We start from the raw sequence: 20458 nt of genomic DNA, 5'->3' as shown, positions 1-20458 counted from the left end.
TCCATTTTTTAACCGTTTTCCCCCTTATTTTCTTCATTTTTTCCCCTTATTTTTTCCCCTATTTTTTCCTTCTTCCCCCTATTTTTTTCATTTTTACCCCTTTTTCCCCTATCTATTCCATTTTTCCACCTTATTTTTCCCCTATTTTCCCCTATTTTTCCCATTTTTCCTTATTTTCCCATTTTTCCCCTATTTTCCTTATTTTTCCCCTATTTTTCCCCTATTTTCCCTATTTTTCCCTTATTTTCCCCATTTTTTTCCCTTATTTTCCCCCTTCTTTTCTCCTTATTTTTCCATTTTTCCCCATTTTTCCCTTTTTTTCCCCTTTTTCCCTTATTTTTCCCATTTTTCCCCCTTTTTTTTCCCCTTTTTTTCCCTTTTCTTCCCCTTTTTTCCCCTTTTTCCCAATTTTCCCCCAAACCCCCAAAACCCCTTTCCCTCCCCACCCCTGCATGCGAGGGTCATGAGCTCCTACTTCGTCAACCCGCTCTTCTCCAAGTACAAAGGCGGCGACTCGCTCGAGCCAACCTACTACGACTGCCGCTTCCCGCAGAGCGTCTCCCGCAGCCACGCCGCGCTCGTCTACCCCTCGGCCGCCTCTCCCTCCTTCCAGCACCCTTCCCACCACGTCCAGGACTTTTTCCACCCCGCCGGATCCTCCGGGATCTCCACCTCGGGTTATCAGCAGAATCCCTGCGCCCTCGCTTGCCACGGCGACGCCGCCAAGTTCTATGGCTACGAAGCGCTGCCGCCCCGCCAGCCGCTCTACGGCGCGCAGCAGGATGTGCAGTACGGCGAGTGTAAGGCGGCCGTGGCGACTAACGGGGCCGGAGGGGCGAGCGGCGAGCAGCAGGGCCACCTGGGGCAGAGCGCGCCGTCGCCCAGCTTGATGTTCCCGTGGATGAGGCCGCACGGTGAGCGGGGTTTTGGGGGGTTTTTGGGGGTTTTGGGGGTTTGGGGGTTTTGGGGGGTTTTTTGGGGTTTTCTTGATGGTCATGGTTTGTGGGGTTTGGGTTTTGGGGTTTTTTGGGGTTTTGGGGGTTTGGTTTTGGGTTTTGGGGTTATTTTGGGGTTTTTGCATGGGGTTTTGCATGGGGTTTTTGCATGGGTTTTGGGGTTTTTGCATGGGGTTTTTGGGTTTTGCATGGGGTTTTTGGGGTTTATTTTGGGGTTTTGGTTTTGGGGTATTGCATGGGTTTTTTGGGGTTTTTTTCCGGGGTTGTTTGGGGTTTTTGCATGGGGTTTTTTGGGGTTCTTGCATGGGGTTTTTTGGGGTTTATTTTGGGGTTTTTTGGGGGTTTTTTGGGGTTTTTGCATGGGTTTATTTTGGGGTTTTTTTCCGGGGTTTTTTGGGGTTTTTGCATGGGGTTTTTTGGGGGTTTTGCATGGGTTTTTTTGGGGGTTTTGCATGGGTTTTTTGCGTGGGTTTTGGGTTGGTGTTCGCCCTTTCTGTCGGTTTTTTTTTGCTCCTGTTTTTTTGCCGTTGTTTGCCTTCTTTTTTTCCTTTTTTTCCGTCGATTTTTCCCTCTTTTCTCCTCCTTTTTCCGCCCCTTTTGCCCCCCTTTCTTTCCCCTTTTCTTCCCCTTTTCCCCCTCTTTCTTTCCCCTTTTCTTCCCCTTTTTTCCTCCCTTTTTCCCCCTTTTCTCTCCCTTTCCCCCTCCTTTTTCCTTCCTTTCTCCCCGCTTTTCTTCCCCCTTTTCTTCCCCCTTTTTTCCCCCTTCTTTCCTTTCTTCCCCTTTTTCTCCCTTTTCCCCCTTTTTTTCCCCTTCTTTCCTTTTTTTCCCTTTTTTCCTTCTTTGCCTTTTTCCCTTTTCTTCCCCTTTTCTTCCTTTTTTTCCTCCCTTCCTTTTCCCTCTTCTTTTCCCTTTTCTCCCTCCTTTTTCCTCCTTCTTTCCCCTTTTTCTCCCTCTTTTTCCCCCCTTTTCCCCTTTTTTCCTCCTCTTACCTCCCCCTTTTCTCCCCTCTTTTTTCCCCCTTCTTTCCCCTTTTTTTCTCCTTCTTTCCCCATTTCCCCCTTTTTTTCCCCTTTCTTCCCCTTTTCCCCTCTTAATTTCCTTTCTTTCCCTCTTCCCCCCCTTTTTTTCCTGTTTTTATCTTTAATTTTCCTGTTTTTATCTCTAATTTTCCTGTTTTTATCCTTAATTTTCCTGTTTTTATCTCTAATTTTCCTGTTTTTATCCTTAATTTTCCTGTTTTTATCTCTAATTTTCCTGTTTTTATCTCTAATTTTCCTGTTTTTATCCTTAATTTTCCTGTTTTTATCTCTAATCTTCCTGGTTTTATCTCTAATTTTCCTGGTTTTATCTCTAATTTTCCTGGTTTTATCTCTAATTCTCCTGTTTTTATCCCGAACCCGACCGTTTCCCGTCGGTTGTTTGCCGCTCGCGGTGATTTGTTCTCCCCGCGGTTGTGTTTTTGTGACTCGGGGAGGAGATGGAGAGCAGAGCAGAGTTCCTGTCCGCGTTTCCCGAGCTCTCAGTCCGGAATTCCCAGCTTTTGGGAGAAAATTTAGGGCTTTCACCCCAAAATTCCGAGCTCTCGGCCCCAAATTCCCAGCTTTTGGGACGAAATTCCGAGATTTTAGGTCAAAATTCCGAGGTTTTGGAGCGAAATTTCGAGCTTTTGGGGCGAAATTTAGGAGTGTAACCACAAAATCCCGAGCTCTCAGTCCGGAATTCCGAGGTTTTGGGATCAAATTTAGGACTTTCACCCCAAAATCCCGAGCTCTCGGCCCGAAATTACGAGTTCTCGCCCCAAAATCCCGAGCTCTCGGCGCGAAATTCCGAGCTTTTGGGACAAAATTCCGAGGTTTTGGGGCGAAATTTATGACTTTCACCCCGAAATTCCGACCTCTCACCCCAAAATTCCGAGCTCTCGGCCCGAAATTTAGGATAATCGCCCCGAAATTCCGAAGTTTTAGCGCAAAATTCTGAGCTCTCACCCAAAATCCCGAGCTCTCGGTCCGAAATTCCGAGGTTTTGGGACGAAATTCCGAGGTTTTGGGGCGAAATTTGGGAGTCTCGCCCCAAAATTCGACCTCTCAGTCCGGAATTCTGAGCTTTTGGGACGAAATTTAGGACTCTCACCCCAAAATTCCGAGCTCTCGGCCCGAGATTCCGAGCTTTTGGGATCAAATTCCGGTCTCTCGCCCGGAAATTTAGGATAATCGCCCCGAAATTCCGAAGTTTTAGCGCAAAATTCCGAGTTCTCACCCCAAAATCCCAAGCTCTCGGTCCGAAATTCCGAGCTTTTGGGACGAAATTCCGAGGTTTTAGGACAAAATTTAGGACTTTTACCCCAAAATCCCGAGCTCTCAGTCTGAAATTTAGTATAACCGCCCCGAAATTCCGAAGTTTTAGCGCAAAATTCCGACCTCTCATCCCAAAATCCCGAGCTCTCACCCCGAAATTGCGAGCTCTCGGTCCGAAATTCCGAGGTTTTAGGACAAAATTTAGGACTCTCACCCCAAAATCCCGAGCTCTCGGCCCGAAATTCAGAGGTTTTGGGACGAAATTCCAGCCTCTCGCCCAGAAATTCAGGATAATCTCCCCGAAATTCCGAAGTTTTAGAGCAAAATTCCGAGTTCTCACCCAAAAATGCCGAGCTCTCAGTCCGGAATTCCGAGCTTTTGGGACAAAATTTAGGACCCTTACCTCGAAATGCCGAGCTCTCAGTTGGAAACTCGGAGATTGTGGGATAAAATTTAGGACTCTCACCCCAAAATCCCGAGCTCTCGGCCCCAAATTCCCAACTTTTGGGACGAAATCTCGAAGTTTTGGGATCAAAATCGGAGGTTTTGGGATCAAATTCCAGCCTCTCGCCCCGAAATTTAGGATAATCTCCCCGGAACGGCGAAGTTTTAGAGCAAAATTCCGACTTCTCACCCCAAAATTCCGAACTATCACCTCAAAATTCCGAGCTCTCGGCCCCAAATTCCTAGCTTTTGGGACGAAATTCCGAGATTTTGGGATCAAATTCCGACCTCTCGCCCCGAAATTCAGGAAAATCGCCCCGAAATTCACAAGTTTTAGCGCAAAATTCCAAACTCTCACCCCAAAATCCCGAGCTCTCGGTCCCAAATCCCGAGGTTTTAGGACAAAATTTGGGATTCTCACCCCAAAATGCCGAGCTCTCACCCCGAAATTCCGAGCTTTTGGGACGAAATTCCAAGATTTTGGGATCAAATTCCGACCTCTCGCCCCGAAATTCAGGAAAATCGCCCCGAAATTCCGAAGTTTTAGCGCAAAATTCAGACCTCTCACCCCGAAATTCCGAGCTTTTGGGACAAGATTTTGGATTCTCACCCCAGAATTCCGAGCTCTCGGCCAGAAATTCCGACCTCCCATCCCGAAATTCCGACGTTTTAGGACAAAATTCCGACCTTCCAGCTCCAAATTCCGACCTTTTCAGGGCAAAATTTCGACCTTTTTAGGACAAAATTCCGACCTCCTGCCTCAGAATTCCGACCTCTCAGCCCCAAATTCCCAGCTTTTAGGAGAAAATTCCGACTCTCATCCCAAAATTCCGGCCTCTCGCCCCAAAATTCCCACTTTTTAGCACAAAATTCCCACTTTTTAGCACAAAATTCCCCCTTTTGGGCACACAATCCCGACTTTTTAGCGCAAAAATCCGACTTCTTAGCGGAAAATTCCGACTTTTTAGCACAAAATTCCGACTTTTTAGCACAAAATTCCGACTTTTTAGCACAAAATTCCCACTTTTTAGCATAAAAATCCGACATTTTAGCACAAAAATCCGACATTTTTAGCACAAAATTCCGACCTTTTAAGCACAAAATTCCGACTTTTTAGCGCAGAATTCCGACTTTTTAGCGCAGAATTCCACTGTCTCAGCCCCAAATTCCCAGCTTTTAGGAGAAAATTCCGGCTGCTCATCCCAAAATTCCGGCCTCTCGCCTCTCGCTAAAATTCCCACTTTTTAGCACAAAATTCCCACTTTTTAGCACAAAATTCCGACATTTTAGCACAAAAATCCGACTTTTTAGCACAAAAATCCGACTTTTAAGCATGAAAATCCGACATTTTGGCGCAAAAATCCGACTTTTTAGCACAAAATTCCGACTTCTTAGCACCAAAATCCCGATTTTTAGCACCAAAATCCGACTTTTTAGCACCAAAATCCCGACTTTTTAGCTCAGAATTCCCGCCTCTCAGCCCCAAATTCCCAGGTTTTGGGAGAAAATTCCGACCTCTCATCCTAAAATTCCGACCTCTCGCCCCGAAATTCCCACTTTTTAGCACAAAATTCCGACTTTTTAGCACAAAAATCCGACCTTTAAGCGCAAAAATCCGACTTTTTAGCAGGAAAATCCGACTTTTTAGCACAAACATCCCACTTTTTAGCACAAAATTCCGACTTTTCAGCACTAAAAACCTACTTTCTAGCGGAAAATTCCCACTTTTTGGCACAAAAATCCGACGTTTTAGCACAAAATTCCGACTTTTTAGCACAGAAATCCGACTTTTTAGCACCAAAATCCCACTTTCTAGCGCAAGAATCCGACTTTTTAGCACAGAAATCCAGTCTCTCAGCCCCAAATTCCGCGGTTTTAGGACAAAATTCCGACTTTTTAGCGCAGAATTCCGGCCTCTCAGCCCCAAATTCCCAGGTTTTGGGAGAAAATTCCGACCTCTCATCCTAAAATTCCGACCTCTCGCCCCAAAATTCCCACTTTTTAGCACAAAATTCCGACTTTTTAGCACCAAAATCCGACTTTTTAGCAGGAAAATCCGACTTTTTAGCACAAAAATCGCACTTTTTAGCACAAAATTCCGACTTTTAAGCACAAAATTCCGACTTTTTAGCACAAAATTCCGACCTTTTAAGCACAAAATTCCGAGTTTTTAGCATAAAAAATCCGACATTTTAGCACAAAAATCCGACTTTTAAGCATGAAAATCCGACATTTTGGCGCAAAAATACGACTTTTAAGCATGAAAATCCGACATTTTAGCACAAAATTCCGACTTTTTAGCACCAAAATCCGACTTTTTAGCACCAAAATCCCGACTTTTTAGCGCAGAATTCCACTGTCTCAGCCCCAAATTCCGAGGTTTTAGGAGAAAATTCCGACCTCTCGCCCCAAAATTCCCACTTTTTAGCACAAAATTCCGACTTTTTAGCACAAAAATCCGACCTTTAAGTGCAAAAATCCGACTTTTTAGCAGGAAAATCCGACTTTTTAGCACAAAAATCTCACTTTTTAGCACAAAATTCCGACTTTTTAGCACTAAAAACCGGCTTTCTAGCGGAAAATTCCGACTTTTTGGCGCGAAAATCCGACTTTTTAGCACGAAAATCCCACTTTTTAACACCAAAATTCCGACTATTTAGCACAAAATTCCGACTTTTTAGCCCAAAAATTCCGACATTTTAGCACAAAATCCCGCATTTTAGCACAAAATTCCGACTATTTAGCACAAAATTCCGACTTTTTAGCCCAAAAATTCCGACATTTTAGCACAAAATCCCGCATTTTAGCACAAAATTCCGACTTTTTAGCACAAAAATCCGACTTTTTAGCACTAAAATCCGACTTTTTAGCACAAAATTCCGACTTTTTATTACAAAATTCCGAGGTTTCAGCACCAAAATCCCCACTTTTTAGCACAAAATTCCGACTTTTTAGCACAAAAATCCCAATTTTAGCGCAAAAATCCGACTTTTAAGCACCAAAATCCGACCTTTTAGCATAAAATTCCCCCCTTTTAGCACTAAAATCCCACTTTTTAGCACCAAAATCCCACTTCTTAGCACAAAATATCGACATTTTAGCCCAAAAATCCGATTTTTTGGCACAAAATCCTGACTTTTTAGCACTAAAATCCGACTTTTTAGCACGAAATTCCGACTTTATAGCAAAAGATTCTGACTTTTTATCCCAAAAATCCGACTTTTTATCCCGAAATTCCGACTTTTTAGCACAAAACATCGACATTTTAGCCCAAAAATCAGACTTTTTAGCATAAAATTCCGACTTTTTAGCGCGAAATTCCCATTTTTATCCCAAAATTCCCACCTTTTATCCCAAAATTCCCACATTTTATCCCAAAATTCCAACTTTTCACCCCAAAATTCCCTCCTCACCCCCATCTCTCCTTTCATCCCCCAAACCAACCATAATTAACGATAATTACCACTAATTAACAATAATTAACAACCACAAAATCTCCTCTCCAATCCCAACCCAACTCCCCATTTTTTTTGCCCAAAATCCTTAATTTTTTACCCAAAAACCAAACCCAGGTGATTCCCGCCGGAAGAAAATCCTAAAATCCCAAAAAATATCCAATTTTTAGGGTTTTTTTGGGGAGTTTTTGGGGTTTTTTAGGGTTCGGAGGTTGTTTGGATGTCGATAAGAATTTCTTCCCTTTCAAAAGTCAAAAAATTCCGATTTTTTCACCCCAAAAAGTTGGGATTTCTCTGGAGGATTTCCTCATCCTTCTGATTTTTTAATTAATTTATAAATTAACTTTTAAATTAACTTTGAAATTAAATTTTAAATTAATTTTTAAACCCATTTCTCAACCCCTCGAGAGGCAAAACTCACAGCAGAAAAAAATTAAAATAAAAAAAAAACTCATCCGGAGGCTTTGGGGTGAAGAAAAAACCCAAATTTAGGGTTAAAAACCTCATAAAAAACCCCAAAAAAAGGTGGGAAATACGAAATAATTCAGCCTGAGGGAGGAAAAGAGATTTCAGGGCGGAAAAAGGAGGAAAAAAAGGGAAATAATTCAAATTTCAGCTCAGCCGGAGGCTGCTGAGGAAATTCAAACCAGCTGGAGGGCTGGAGGTGAAAATAAAATAAAATAAAATAAAATAAAATGAAATAAAATAAAATAAAATAAAATAAAATGAAATAAAATAAAATATAAAATAAAATAAAATAAAATAAAACAAAATAAAATGAAATGAAATAAAATAAAATATCCTCGGAAGGGTTTTAGTCCTTTTTTATTTATTGCTTTATTGTATTTTTTATTTTGTTATTTTATTTTATTTTATTTTGTTTTGTTTTATTTTGTTTTGTTTTGTTTTATTTTGTTTTATTTTGTTTTATTTTATTATATTATATTTTATTTTATTGTTTTATTTTATTATTTTATTTTATTTTACGTTTTATTTTATTTTGGTTTGGTTTATATTTTATTTTATTTTTTATTTTATTTTATTTTATTATTTTATTTTAACATTTTCTTTTACTTGATTCTATTTTATTTGATTATTTTATTTTGTCATTTTATTTTATTACTTTATTCTATTTTATTCTATTTTATTTATTCTATTTTATTCTATTTTATTCTATTTTATTTATTCTATTTCATTTGATTTTACTCTATTTTATTTTATTTTATTTTATATTTTATTTTTATTATTTCCAATTCCACCCCCGAGAGAAAAAAATCCAAACCCAAGCAGGAAAATCGAGAAAGAAAAACCCAAAAACACCAAAAAAATCAATTAAAACTCAAAGCAGTTTTGACCCAAAAGGAAATTATTTATTTCTCTGAGCTTTGACCTCCAGCGAGGCTCAAGGACGAATCAAATTGAATTTTTTGGGTGTTTTTTGCCCCAAAATAAATTGGTTTTCTCATTAGCAGAGGAGCTGCGAGTTCAGCGCTTTTCATGGGATTTTCCTCTTTTTTCTCGGTTTTATTTCTGGTTTCTTTCTGTTTAATTTCTGTTTTATTTCTGGGTTTTTTCGGGTTTTTTAAGGGTTTTTTAAGGGTTTTTTAAGGGTTTTTTTCTGGTTTATTTCTGGTTTTTTTCGGTTTTTTTTCTGGTTTTTTTCTGTGTTTTTTTTCTGGTTTATTTCGGGTTTTTTTCGGGTTTTTTTCTGGGGTTTTTTCTGGTTTTTCGGGTTTTTTGCTGTTTTATTTCTGTTTAATTTCTGTTTTATTTCGGGTTTTTTCTGGTTTTTTTCTGTTTTATTTCTGTTTTATTTCTGGTTTATTTCTGGTTTTTTTCTAGTTATTTTTTCTGGTTTATTTCGTTAAATTTCTGTTTCATTTCTGTTTTATTTCTGTTTTTTTTCTGGTTTTTTTTCTGTTTAATTTCTTGTTTATTTCTGTTTATTTCTGTTTAATTTGTTTATTTCTGTTTTATTTCTGGTTAATTTCGGTTTTTTCTCGTTTATTTCTGTTTAATTTCTGGTTTTTTTCTGGTTTTTTTTTTTCTGGTTTATTTCTGGTTTTTTCGGTTTTATTTCTGGTTTATTTCTCTTTTTTCTGTTTTATTTTTGTGGGTTTTTTTCTTGTTTTTTTCTGTTTTATTTCTGGTTTATTTCTATTTTATTTCCATTTTATTTCCATTTTATTTCCATTTTATTTCTATTTAATTTCCATTTTATTTCCATTTTATTTCTGTTTTTCTCTCTCTGCTCCATCTCCTCTCTCGAGATGTTTTTTTCCAAACAAATCTCTCATTTTTGGGCAGAAAATCCTCGAATTTGGGTTTTTTTAATTAAATAGATTTCTGGCCGAGAGAAAATCCTAATTTTCAGGGAATTTTGGGGGAAAATTAGGTTCTTCCCATCCTCCCCTTGGAGAGAGTTTTGGGGTGAATTTGTGGGAAAATGGGATTTTGGGGTTTTTTGGGAGAGGAAATTGGGGAAAATGAGGAGAAAATGGGAAAAAAGAGGTGAAAATGGGAAAAATTAGGGGGAAAATGGGGAAAAAAGAGAGAAAAATGGGGAAAAAATGAGGGGAAAATGGGAAAAATGAGGGAATTTTGGGAAAAATTAGGGGGAAATGGGGAAAAAAGAGAGAAAAATGGGGAAAAAACGAGGGGAAAATGGGAAAAATTAGGGGAAAAATGCAAAAAAAAAGAGAGAAAAATGGGGAATTTTGAGAAAAAATGGGGAAAAAATGAGGGAATTTTGGGAAAAAAAGAGGGGAAAATTGGGAAAAAAGGGGAAGAATGATGGAAAATGAGGTGGAATTAGAGAAAATGGGAAAAATGGGAAAAAAGGGGAAGGAAAAGGGGAAGAATGAGGGGAAATGGGGAAGAGAGAAAGAAAAGGGAAAAGGGAATAAGAAAAAGAGGGAAAAAAGGAAAAAAAGGAAAAAAAGGAAAAAGGGAAAAGGGAAAAAGGAAAAAAAGGGAAAAAAGGAAAAAAAGGAAAAAGGAAAAAGGGAAAAAGGAAAAAAGGGAAAAACGAAAAAAAGGAAAAAAAGGAGAAAAGGAGAAAAGGAGAAAAGGAAAAAAGGAAAAAAGGAAAAAAAGGGAAAAGAGGAAGAGAAAAAAAGGGAGAAAAAGATAAAAAGACAGAAAGAGAAAGAAAGAAAGAAAAGAAAATAGGAAAATGAACAGGAAAATAAGAAAATAGGAAAACAGGAAAGTAGGAAAATAGGAAAATAGAAAAATAGGAAAATAATTAGGAAAATAAATAGGAAAATAAATAGGAAAATAGGAAAACAGGAAAATAGGAAAACAGGAAAACAGGAAAACAGGAAAATAGGAAAATAGGAAAATAAATAGGAAAATAAATAGGAAAATAAATAGGAAAATAGGAAAACAGGAAAATAGGAAAATAGGAAAATAAATAGGAAAATAAATAGGAAAATAGGAAAACAGGAAAACAGGAAAATAGGAAAATAGGAAAACAGGAAAATAGGAAAACACAAAAATAGGAAAATAGACAGGAAAACAATAGGGAAATATTAGGAAAATAAATAGGAAATTAGGAAAATAAAAAGAGAAAAGGAAAATAAATAGGAAAACAGTAAAATAGGGAAATGTTAGGAAAATAGGGGAATTGGAAAATAATAGGAAAATAGGAAAATAAGTAAGAAAATAGGAAAATAAATAAGAAAATAGGAAAAGAAATAAGAAAATAGAAAAATAGGAAAATAGGAAAATAATAGGGAAATATTAGGAAAAGAGGAAAATAAATAAGAAAATAGGAAAATAGGGAAATAAATAGGAAAACGGGAAAAAAGGAAAATGGGAAAATAAAGAGAAAAAAAGGCAAACGAAGAGGAGCAGAAAGGCTGCCGAGTTTTCCTCCTTCCCGAGGAAAATGAACATTTTTGGGATCAAATGAGGATTTCCCGGCAGGTTTGGGAAGGATTGGGTTTGAGCTTCACGGCAGAGCGGAGGGTGAGAGCCCAGAAATGTCCCAGAAATATCCCAGAAAAATCCCGGAAATATCCCAGAAATATCCCATAAAGATCCCAGAAATATCCCATAAAAATCCCAGAAATATCCCAGGAATATCCCAGAAATATCCCAGAAATATCCCATAAATTCCCATAAATATCCCATAAAGATCTCATAAACATCCCAGAAATATCCCATAAAAATCCTATAAAGATCCCAGAAATATCCCATAAAAATCCCAGAAATATCCCAGAAATAGCCCAGAAATAGCCCAGAAATAGCCCAGAAATAGCCCAGAAATAGCCCAGAAAGATCCCAAAAAGATCCCATAATGGTCCCATAACTATCCCATAAAAATCCCATAGAGATCCCAGAAATATCCCATAGAGATCCCAGAAAGATCCCAGAAAGGTCAGATAAAAATCCCAGAAATATCCCAGAAATGTCCCATAAAGGTCCCAGAAATATCTCATAAATTCCCATAACGATCCCAGAAAGATCCCGTAAAGATCCCAGAAATAAATGTCCCATAACGATCCCATAGAGATCCCATAAATATCCCTTAAAAATCCCTGAAAAATCCCATAGAGATCCCAGAAATATCCCATAAAGATCCCATAAAAATCCCATAAATATCCCATAAAAATCCCATAAAGATCCCAGAAAGATCCCAGAAATGTCCCATAAAAATCCCAGAAATATCCCAGAAATTCCCATAACGATCCCAGAAATAAATGTCCCATAAAGATCCCATAAAGATCCCAGAAATATCCCATAAAAATCCCATAAAAATCCCAGAAATATCCCAGGAATATCCCATAAAGATCCCACAAAGACCCCATAGAGATCCCAGAAAGATCTCATAAAGATCCCATAAATATCCCATAAAGATCCCAGAAATTCCCATAAATAAATGTCCCAGAAATGTCCCACAGCCGGCAGGGCAGGGAGGAGGGAAAATAGGGGAAAATTGGGGGGAAAAAGGGGGAAAATGGGTGGGAAAAGGTGGAAAAATGAGTGGAAAAGGAGTGGAAATAGGGCGAGAGAAATATGGGTGGAAAATGGGTGGGAAAAGGGTGAAAAAAGGAGTTAAAATAGGGCTAGAAAGGGGGAAAACGGGGTAAAAAAATGGGGGAAAAATGGGTGAAATATAGGTGGAAAAATGGGTGAAAATGGGGCTAGAAAGGGGGGAAAATCAGTGAAAAATGGGTGAAAAAATGGGTGAAATATGGTGAAAAATGGGTGAAAAATGGGTGAAAAAATGGGTGAAATATGGTGAAAAATGGGTGAAAAAATGGGTGAAAAAGGGGTGAGAAATTGGTGAAATATGGGTGAAAAATGAGTGAAAAATGGGTGAAAAAGGGTGAAAAATGAGTGAAAAATGTGTGAAAAATGGTGAAAAGGGAGTGAAAAAGGAGTGAAAAAATGGGTGAAATATGAGGAAAAGGAGAGGTGAGGAAAGGGGGAGAGAGGGGTGGAAAAAGGGGAGAAAAAGGTTTTTTGCGGTGAAAAAGGGACGAGAAAGGGGCGAAAATGGGGTGAAAAAAGGGTGAAAAAGGGGGTGAAGAAGGGGCGAGAATGGGGTAGAAAAGTGGTGGAAAATGGGGCGAAAAGGAGGGAAAAAATAGGGAAAAAATAGGGGAAAAATAGGGAAAAAATAGGGAAAAAATAGGGAAAAAATAGACAAAAAATAGGGAAAAAATAGACAAAAAATAGGGGAAAAATAGGCAAAAAGTAGGCAAAAAATAGGGAAAAAGTAGGGGAAAAATAGGTAAAAAATAGGGGAAAAATAGGTAAAAAATAGGCAAAAATTATGCAAAAAATGGGTAAAAAATAGGCAAAAAATAGGGAAAAAATAGGCAAAAAATTAGGCAAAAAATAGGCAAAAAATAGGGAAAAATACAGAAAAATTAGGCAAAAAATAGGGAAACAATAAGTTACATAATAGGTAAAAAATAGGTAAAAATAGGTAAAAAATAGGCAAAAAATAGGCAAAAAATAGGCAAAAAATAGGCAAAAATAGGTAAAAAATTAGGCAAAAAATAGGGAAAAATAGGGAAAAAATAGGGAAAAATAGGTAAAAAATAGGCAAAAAATAGGGAAGAAATAGGGAAAAATAGGAAAAAATGGGCAAAAAAATGGGCAAAAAATTAGGCAAAAAATAGATAAAAAATAGGCAAAAAATAGGCAAAAAATAGGCAAAAAATAAGTTACAAAATAGGCAAAAAATAGGGAAAAATAGGGAAAAAATAGGGAAAAATAGGAAAAAATAGGGGAAAAATAGGGGAAAAATAGGGAAAAAATAGGGAAAAATAGGGAAAAAATAGGGAAACAATAAGTTACAAAATAGGCAAAAAATAGGTAAAAATAGGCAAAAAATTAGGCAAAAAATAGGTAAAAAATAGGTTAAAAATAGGCAAAAAATTAGGCAAAAAATAGGCAAAAAATAGGGAAAAATAGGGAAAAATAAGGAAAAAATAGGGGAAAATAGGGAAAAATAGGGGAAAAATAGGGGAAAAATAGGGAAAAAATAGGGAAAAAATAAGTTACAAAATAGGCAAAAAATAGGCAAAAAATAGGCAAAAAATTAGGCAAAAATAGGTAAAAAATAGGCAAAAATAGGTTAAAAATAGGCAAAAAAATAGGCAAAAAATAAGCAAAAAATAGGCAAAAAAATAGGTAAAAAATAGGCCAGAAAGGGGGGGAAAAGGGGAGAAAAGGGGGAGAAAAAAGGTGAGAAAGGAGTGAAAAATGGGATGAAAATGAGGTGAAAATGAGGTGAAAATGAGGTGAAAATGGGGTGAAAAGGGTTGAAAAAGGGGCTAAAAAGGCCCAAAAATCCCAATTTCTCCAAATACACATCGAGCAGGGAGGGGCCGAGGGGGGGCTGACCCCAAAAAACCCCAAATAACCCCCAAAAAATTAAAATAAAACACGAAAAAACCCCAAAACCAGCAAAAAACCACCAAAACCCTCCGAAAAACCTGAAAACTCCCCAAAATAGCAGCAAAAATCCCCCAAAAAACCCCCAAAAATTCAAACACAACCCGAAAAAACCCCAAAAAACCCAAATAAAACCAGAGTAGAATGCGAATAAAACCCGAAAAACCTCCAAATAACCCCAAAAAATCCAAATAAAACCCGAATAAACCCCGAAAAGAACAGAAAAAAAACCCCCAAAAATCACAATTCCAATAAACTCCAACCCCAAAAATACCCCAAAGAAAACCCGCAAAAAACCCGCAAAAATCCCCAAAGAACCCCCAAAAAATTCAGATAAAACCAGAAAAAAAAAACCCCAAAAATCACAATTCCAATAAACTCCAACCCCGAAAAAATCCAAATAAAACCCGAAGAAAACCCGAATAAAAGCGCAAAAATCCCCAAATAACCCAAAAAAATTCAAATAAAACACGAATAAAACCCGAAAAATACCGGAAAAAAAACCCAACAAAAATCACAATTCCAATAAACTCCAAACCCGGAAAAAAACCCAAATAAACCCCGAGGAAACCCCCTAAAAAAACCCGCAAAAATCCCCAAATAACCCCCAAAAAAACGAAATAAAACCCGAATAAAACCTGAGGAAAAAAACCCCAAATAACCCCCCAAAAAAATCCAAATAAAACCTGAAAAAAACCCCCAAAGACAATCAAATAAAACCCGAATAAAACCCCCAGAAAAACCCGAAACAACCTGAATAAAACCTGGAAAAAAACCGCAGATAACCCTCAGAAAACCCAAATAAAACCCGATAAAACCCGAAATAACCCCAAATAACCCGAAAAAACCCCAAATAACCCGAAATAACCTCCAAAAATCTCGAAATAACCCCGTCAAAAATGGAAATAAAACCCGAATAAAACCCGACAAAACCCTCAAAAATCCCCAAATAACCAAAACAAAACCCGAATAAAACCCCTAAACAACCCGAAATAAGCAGCAAAAAATCCTCAAAACCCCCCAAAAAAAACCCTCAAAAAGCTCGCAAAAACCGTCAAAAAACCCTAAAAAAACCCAAATAAAACCGAAAAAATCCAAATAAAACCCAATAAACCCGAATAAAACCCGAAAAAACCCATAGAAACCTGAAAAAACAGGGGAAAAACCCCAAAAATCTCAATTATTTTGCAGCACACCCCCCAAAAAACCCATAAAAACCCCCAAAAAATCGAAAAAAACCCTAAAAAATTCATTTTTCGCAGCCAAATAAAAACCCAAATAAAACCCAAATAAAACCCAAATGAAACCCTAAATAACCTCCAAAAATCCCTAAAAAAATCAAATAAAACCCAAATAAAACACGAATAAAACCCCAATGAACCCCAGGAAAAGCCGAAAAAATCCCCAAATAACCCCCAAAAAACCCAAATAAAACCCGAATTAAACCCCTAAACAACCCGAAATAAGCCGCAAAAGATCTTGAAAACCTCCCCCAAAAAACCTTAAAAAACCCTCAAAAAACGTCAAAAAACCCTAAAAAACCGTCAAAAAACCCCAAAAAAACCAAAATAACCCGAACAAAACGCCGAAAACCCCCATAAAACCCGACAACACCTGGGAAAAACCCCCAAAAATCTCAATTTTTTTGCCGCACACCCTCCAAAAAACCCATAAAATCTCCCAAAAACACCCGAAAAAACTCAAAAAATCTGATTTTTCGCAGCTCCCGGCAGACGCAGCGGCCGCCAGACGTACTCCCGCTACCAGACGCTGGAGCTGGAGAAGGAATTCCTCTTCAACCCTTACCTGACCCGCAAGCGGCGGGGAAAAAACCCAAATAAAACCCCAAATAACCTCAAAAAATACCTAAAAAATTCAAATAAAACCCGAATAAAACCCCAATGAGCCCCAGGAAAACCCGCAAAAATCCCCAAATAACCAAAACAAAACCTAAATAAAACCCGAATTAAATCCCTAAACAACCCCAAATAACCGGCAAAAAAACCCCAAAAAACCCTCAAAAACCCTAAAAAAACCCCTAAAAATCCCGAAAAAACCCAAATAAAACCCAATTAAAACCCGAATAAAACCCGAAAAAACCATAGAAACCCGAAAAAATCCTAGAAACCCGAAAACACCGGGGAAAAACCCCCAAAAATCTCAATTTTTCAGCCGCACACCCCCACAAAAGCCCCAAAAAAACCCCAAAAACACCCGAAAAAACGCGAAAAATTCAATTTTTTCCAGCTCCCGGCAGACGCAGCGGCCGCCAGACGTACTCCCGCTACCAGACGCTGGAGCTGGAGAAGGAATTCCTCTTCAACCCTTACCTGACCCGCAAGCGGCGCATCGAGGTGTCGCACGCGCTCGGCCTGAGCGAGCGGCAGGTGAAGATTTGGTTCCAAAACCGCCGCATGAAGTGGAAAAAGGAGAACAACAAGGAGAAACTGCCCGGCGGGGCGGCCGGAGCCGCGAGGGACGAGGAGAAAAACGAGGAGGAAGGGAACGAGGAAGAGGAGAAGGAGGAGGAGGAGAAGGAGGAGAGCAGGGATTGAAGGGAAGGAGAAAAAAACGCGAAAAAACGGCGAGAAACGGCGAAAAAACGGCGAAAAACGGCGGAAAAACGCTTAAAAACGGCGGAAAAACGGCGAAAAAACGCTAAAAAACGGCGGGAAAACGCGGGGGGAAATATGAAAAAATGAAGAGCGGGATTAAAAAAAAAATTGGAATAATTTTGGGGGAAAAAAAAGGCTCATCTCGGCCTTTTCCAACCCCCCCGGCGCCTCTCGGAGGGGAAGTTTTATGGCTGAGGATAAATCGCGCGATTTACGGTTTACGACACTCATTCAGCTTTTATAGAGTTTGGGGCGTCCGGAGCCTCCGGCGCCTTAACTACCTGGCAGCGGCGGCCGAGGGGGAGTTTGGGGATTTTTTTGGGATTTTTTGGGATTTTTTTGGGGTTTTTTTGGGGTTTTTTGGGGTTTTTTTTTGATTTTTTAAGGGTGTTTTGAGCGGAAAAAAATCGATATTTTTAAGGGGTTTTTTTTCACCCGTTTTTATTTGGGTTGTTAGGTTGGTTTTTTTTTTCCCTCTTTTTGGTTTGATGAGGGAAATGCGGGAGAGCAGAGAGGATTTGAATTATTTTATCATTTTTTTCTGACTTAATTCCTCTTTTTTTTCCCCTTTTCCCCACTTTTTTCCCACTTTTTTTCCCACTTTTTTTCCAGTTTTTTCCCCTTTTTTCCCTTTTTTCCCTTTTTTCCCACTTTTTTCCCCACTTTTCTCCCCACTTTTCTCCCCTTTTTCCCCCATTTTTCCCCATTTTTCCCACTTTTTTCCCTTTTTTCCCTTTTTTCCCACTTTTTTCCCCACTTTTCTCCCCTTTTTTCCCCTTTTTCCCCATTTTTTCCCCATTTTTTCCCATTTTTTTCCCTTTTTTCCCATTTTTTCCTCTTTTCCCCCTTCCCTCAATCCCATAAACTCCCCCACGAGATTTTGGGATTTTTTTCCCTTTTTCTCCTCCCTTATTTCTCTTTTCTCCCCTTTTTTTAAAATTTCCATAACCTCCGAGAGATTCTCGTTTTTTTAATATTTTTTTTCCCCTAAATTTCCTTTTTTTCCCCATTTTTATCCCAAATTTTCTCCCTTTTTTAATTCCATGAACTCGCTGGGATTCCTTAGATTTTTAATCCTTTTTTTCCGAATTATTTTTGGGGTTTTTTTTCCCCTTTTTCTCCCCTTTTATTCTCTTCATCCCATAAATCCACCGGATGGAGGTGAATCCGGTGAGTTTATGAGGAATTTATGGGGAAATTGTTAAAATCTTTCGGATGGGATTTGTTGGGATTCCTTCCCAGGAATGATGGGAAAAGAAAAAAATCCAAATAAAAAAAATCCGAATAAAAAATCCAAATAAAAAAGACAAATTAAAAATCCAAATTAAAAAATCCAAATTTAAAAAAATTCCAAATTAAAAAAAATCCAAATAAGAAATCCAAATGAAAAAATCCAAATTAAAATAAAATCCGAAATAATAAAAATTCCAAATTAAAAAAAAATCCAAATTAAAAAAATCCAAATTAAAAAACCAAATACAAAAAATCCAAATAAAAATCCGAATTAAAAAATCCAAATTAAAAATCCAAATTAAAGAAAAACCAAATTAAAAAAAAATCCAAATTAAAGAAAAACCAAATTAAAGAAAATCCAAATTAAAAAAATTGAAATTAAAATCCAAAGTTCAAAGAAAATCCAAATTAGAGAAAAACCAAATTAAAACAAAATACAAATTTAAAAAAATTCAAATTAAAAAATCCAAATTAAAGAAAAAAACAAATTAAAAAAAAAAAACCAAATTAGAAAAAAATCCTAATAAAAAAATCCCAACAAAACAAATCCAAATTAAGGAAAAAAAAGGGGGAAAACAATAATTAAAAAAACAAAAAAGGATTAAAAATGGAATTATCCCACAAAATCCGAGTTATTCCAAACCCTGGAATGAAATCATTTCTCATCCCCTGATGGGATTTGGGATTTTTGGGAAAAACTTTGATTTTTCCCCATTTTTATTATGATTTTTTGGGGATTTTGGGGGTTTTTTCCTCCCCATTCTTCCCGATTTTCCCAAATTTTCCCAAAATTTTCCCAAATCTTCCCAAATTTCCAATCTCTGCAATTCTGTGATTCCCCAAAACATCCCAAATCCCATTAATTTCCCATTAATTTATTTTTTTTGGGAATCCCTGGAGAGGCCAAGCCAATCCTCCCTTTATTATTATTAATATTTTTCCCATTTTTTCCCATTTTTTCCCATTTTTTCCCCATTTTTTCCCATTTTTATCCCATTTTCCCCCATTTTATCTCATTTTTATCCCATTTTTCCCCATATTTTCCCATTTTTATCCCATTTTTATTGCATTTTTTCCCCTTTTTTTAGCCCAGTTTGTCCTATTTTTTCCCATTTTTTCCCTTTTTTCCCCAATTTTTTCCCATTTTATCTCATTTTCCCAATTTTTTCCCTTTTTTCCCATTTTTATCCCATTTTTCCCCATTTTTATCCCCATTTTTATCCCCATTTTTGTCCCATTTTTCCCCTTTTTTATCCCATTTTATCCAAATTTTTTCCAATTTTTATCCCATTTTCCCCCATTTTTCTCCCATTTTCCCCCTTTTTTATCCAATTTTTTCCCAATTTTTATCCCATTTTTCCCCATTTTTCCCCATTTTTTCACCATTTTTATCCAATTTTTTCCCCCTTTTTTCCCCTTTTTCCCCATTTTTTCCCATTTTTTCCCCATTTTATCCAATTTTTCCCCATTTTTTCCCCATTTTTCCCATTTTTTCCCCATTTTCCCCTCAAACCTCCTCAACCCCAAAGACAAAACCTGCAATAATGAACCACCTAATTAACACCCTAATTAACCCCCAAATTTCCATTTTTTTTTTCCGCTCGGAAATTTATTTAATTATTAAAAATCCCACAAAAATCCCAATTAGCCGCCGATGGTTAATTAATTAAATTTTTTTTTTTCCCGCCCTGATGCGAAGCTACTAAGTAGCCGAAAATTAATTAACAATAGCAATTAATATTAGTAATAATTACTTAATAAAAGGGATGAAAAGGGTAAAAAATATGAAAAAAATGTTTAAAAATGATTAAAAAATGATGAAAAATGATAAAAAATGATGAAAAAATGGTGAAAAAATGATGAAAAAATGATGAAAAAATGGTGAAAAAATGATGAAAAAAATGATGAAAAAATGACAAAAAATGATTCAAAAATGATAAAAAATGATAAAAAATGATTCAAAAATGAGAAAAAATTATTAAAAATGACCAAAAATGATTAAAAAATGATTAAAGATGATAAAAAAATGGTTTAAAATGACCAAAAAACGACCAAAAATGACCAAAAATGATTAAAAAATGATAAAAAAACGAGAAAAAAGGACGAAAAATGTGAAAAAATGATTCAAAATAATTTCCAAAAATTAAAAAATTTCGCCAACCAACCTTGTCTTGTACTCATCACTACCTATAGAAGGAGTTCTGCTTGGAGAAGTATTTGTAAATGTAATTTTTTGTCGTTCGTTGCTGCTTATTTTCTGGGGAAAAAAAGAAATAAAAAATAAAAAAAATGATGGTGAATTAAAAAAAAAATAATAATGAAAAAATTTAAAAAAAAAAAAATCCCAACAACTGAAACTGCCTAGTTGAGAACGCACAGTATGAATTATTGTAATTATTTTATTGTGCTTTTTATTCAGAAAATAGTAGATTAGAAATGAAAAAAATTGCACTGAATGTAATTATTATTATTATTATTATTATTATTATTATGATTATTATTATCTCTGTTTGTCTTGACTTTGATCTGTTCATGCTCGGGAATAA

The 20458-nt window shown here is 36.9% G+C and overlaps 2 protein-coding genes across 2 annotated transcripts in view; both read left to right on the top strand.

Annotated features, from left to right (window-relative positions):
- The window catches only part of LOC146425770 (chromobox protein homolog 5-like), a 411406-nt gene that overhangs the window by 47057 nt on the left and 343891 nt on the right, over positions 1 to 20458 (top strand). The gene's annotated exons all lie outside the window — the stretch shown is intronic.
- HOXC8 (homeobox C8) lies at positions 464 to 16666 on the top strand. The gene is made up of 2 exons (XM_085041329.1): positions 464 to 914; positions 16312 to 16666. The coding sequence occupies exons 1-2, from the start codon at positions 464 to 466 to the stop codon at positions 16617 to 16619; spliced, it is 759 nt and encodes a 252-aa protein (XP_084897455.1). The 3' UTR covers positions 16620 to 16666.

This window comes from Lichenostomus cassidix, chromosome 29 (genome assembly GCF_008360975.1).
Source record: "Lichenostomus cassidix isolate B80296 chromosome 29, HeHo_3.0, whole genome shotgun sequence".
Taxonomy (NCBI): domain Eukaryota; kingdom Metazoa; phylum Chordata; class Aves; order Passeriformes; family Meliphagidae; genus Lichenostomus; species Lichenostomus cassidix.
Note: the sequence above shows the minus strand (reverse complement) of the source record. Positions and strands in the feature narration are given on the sequence as shown.

What these genes read in the sequence shown, in the direction of transcription:
- HOXC8 (XM_085041329.1), top strand. Translation starts at nt 464, where the DNA reads ATGAGCTCCTACTTCGTCAACCCGCTCTTCTCCAAGTACAAAGGCGGC. An exon ending in CCCGTGGATGAGGCCGCACG is followed by an intron (nt 915 to 16,311) that starts GTGAGCGGGGTT and finishes AATTTTTTCCAG; the next exon opens with CTCCCGGCAGACGCAGCGGC.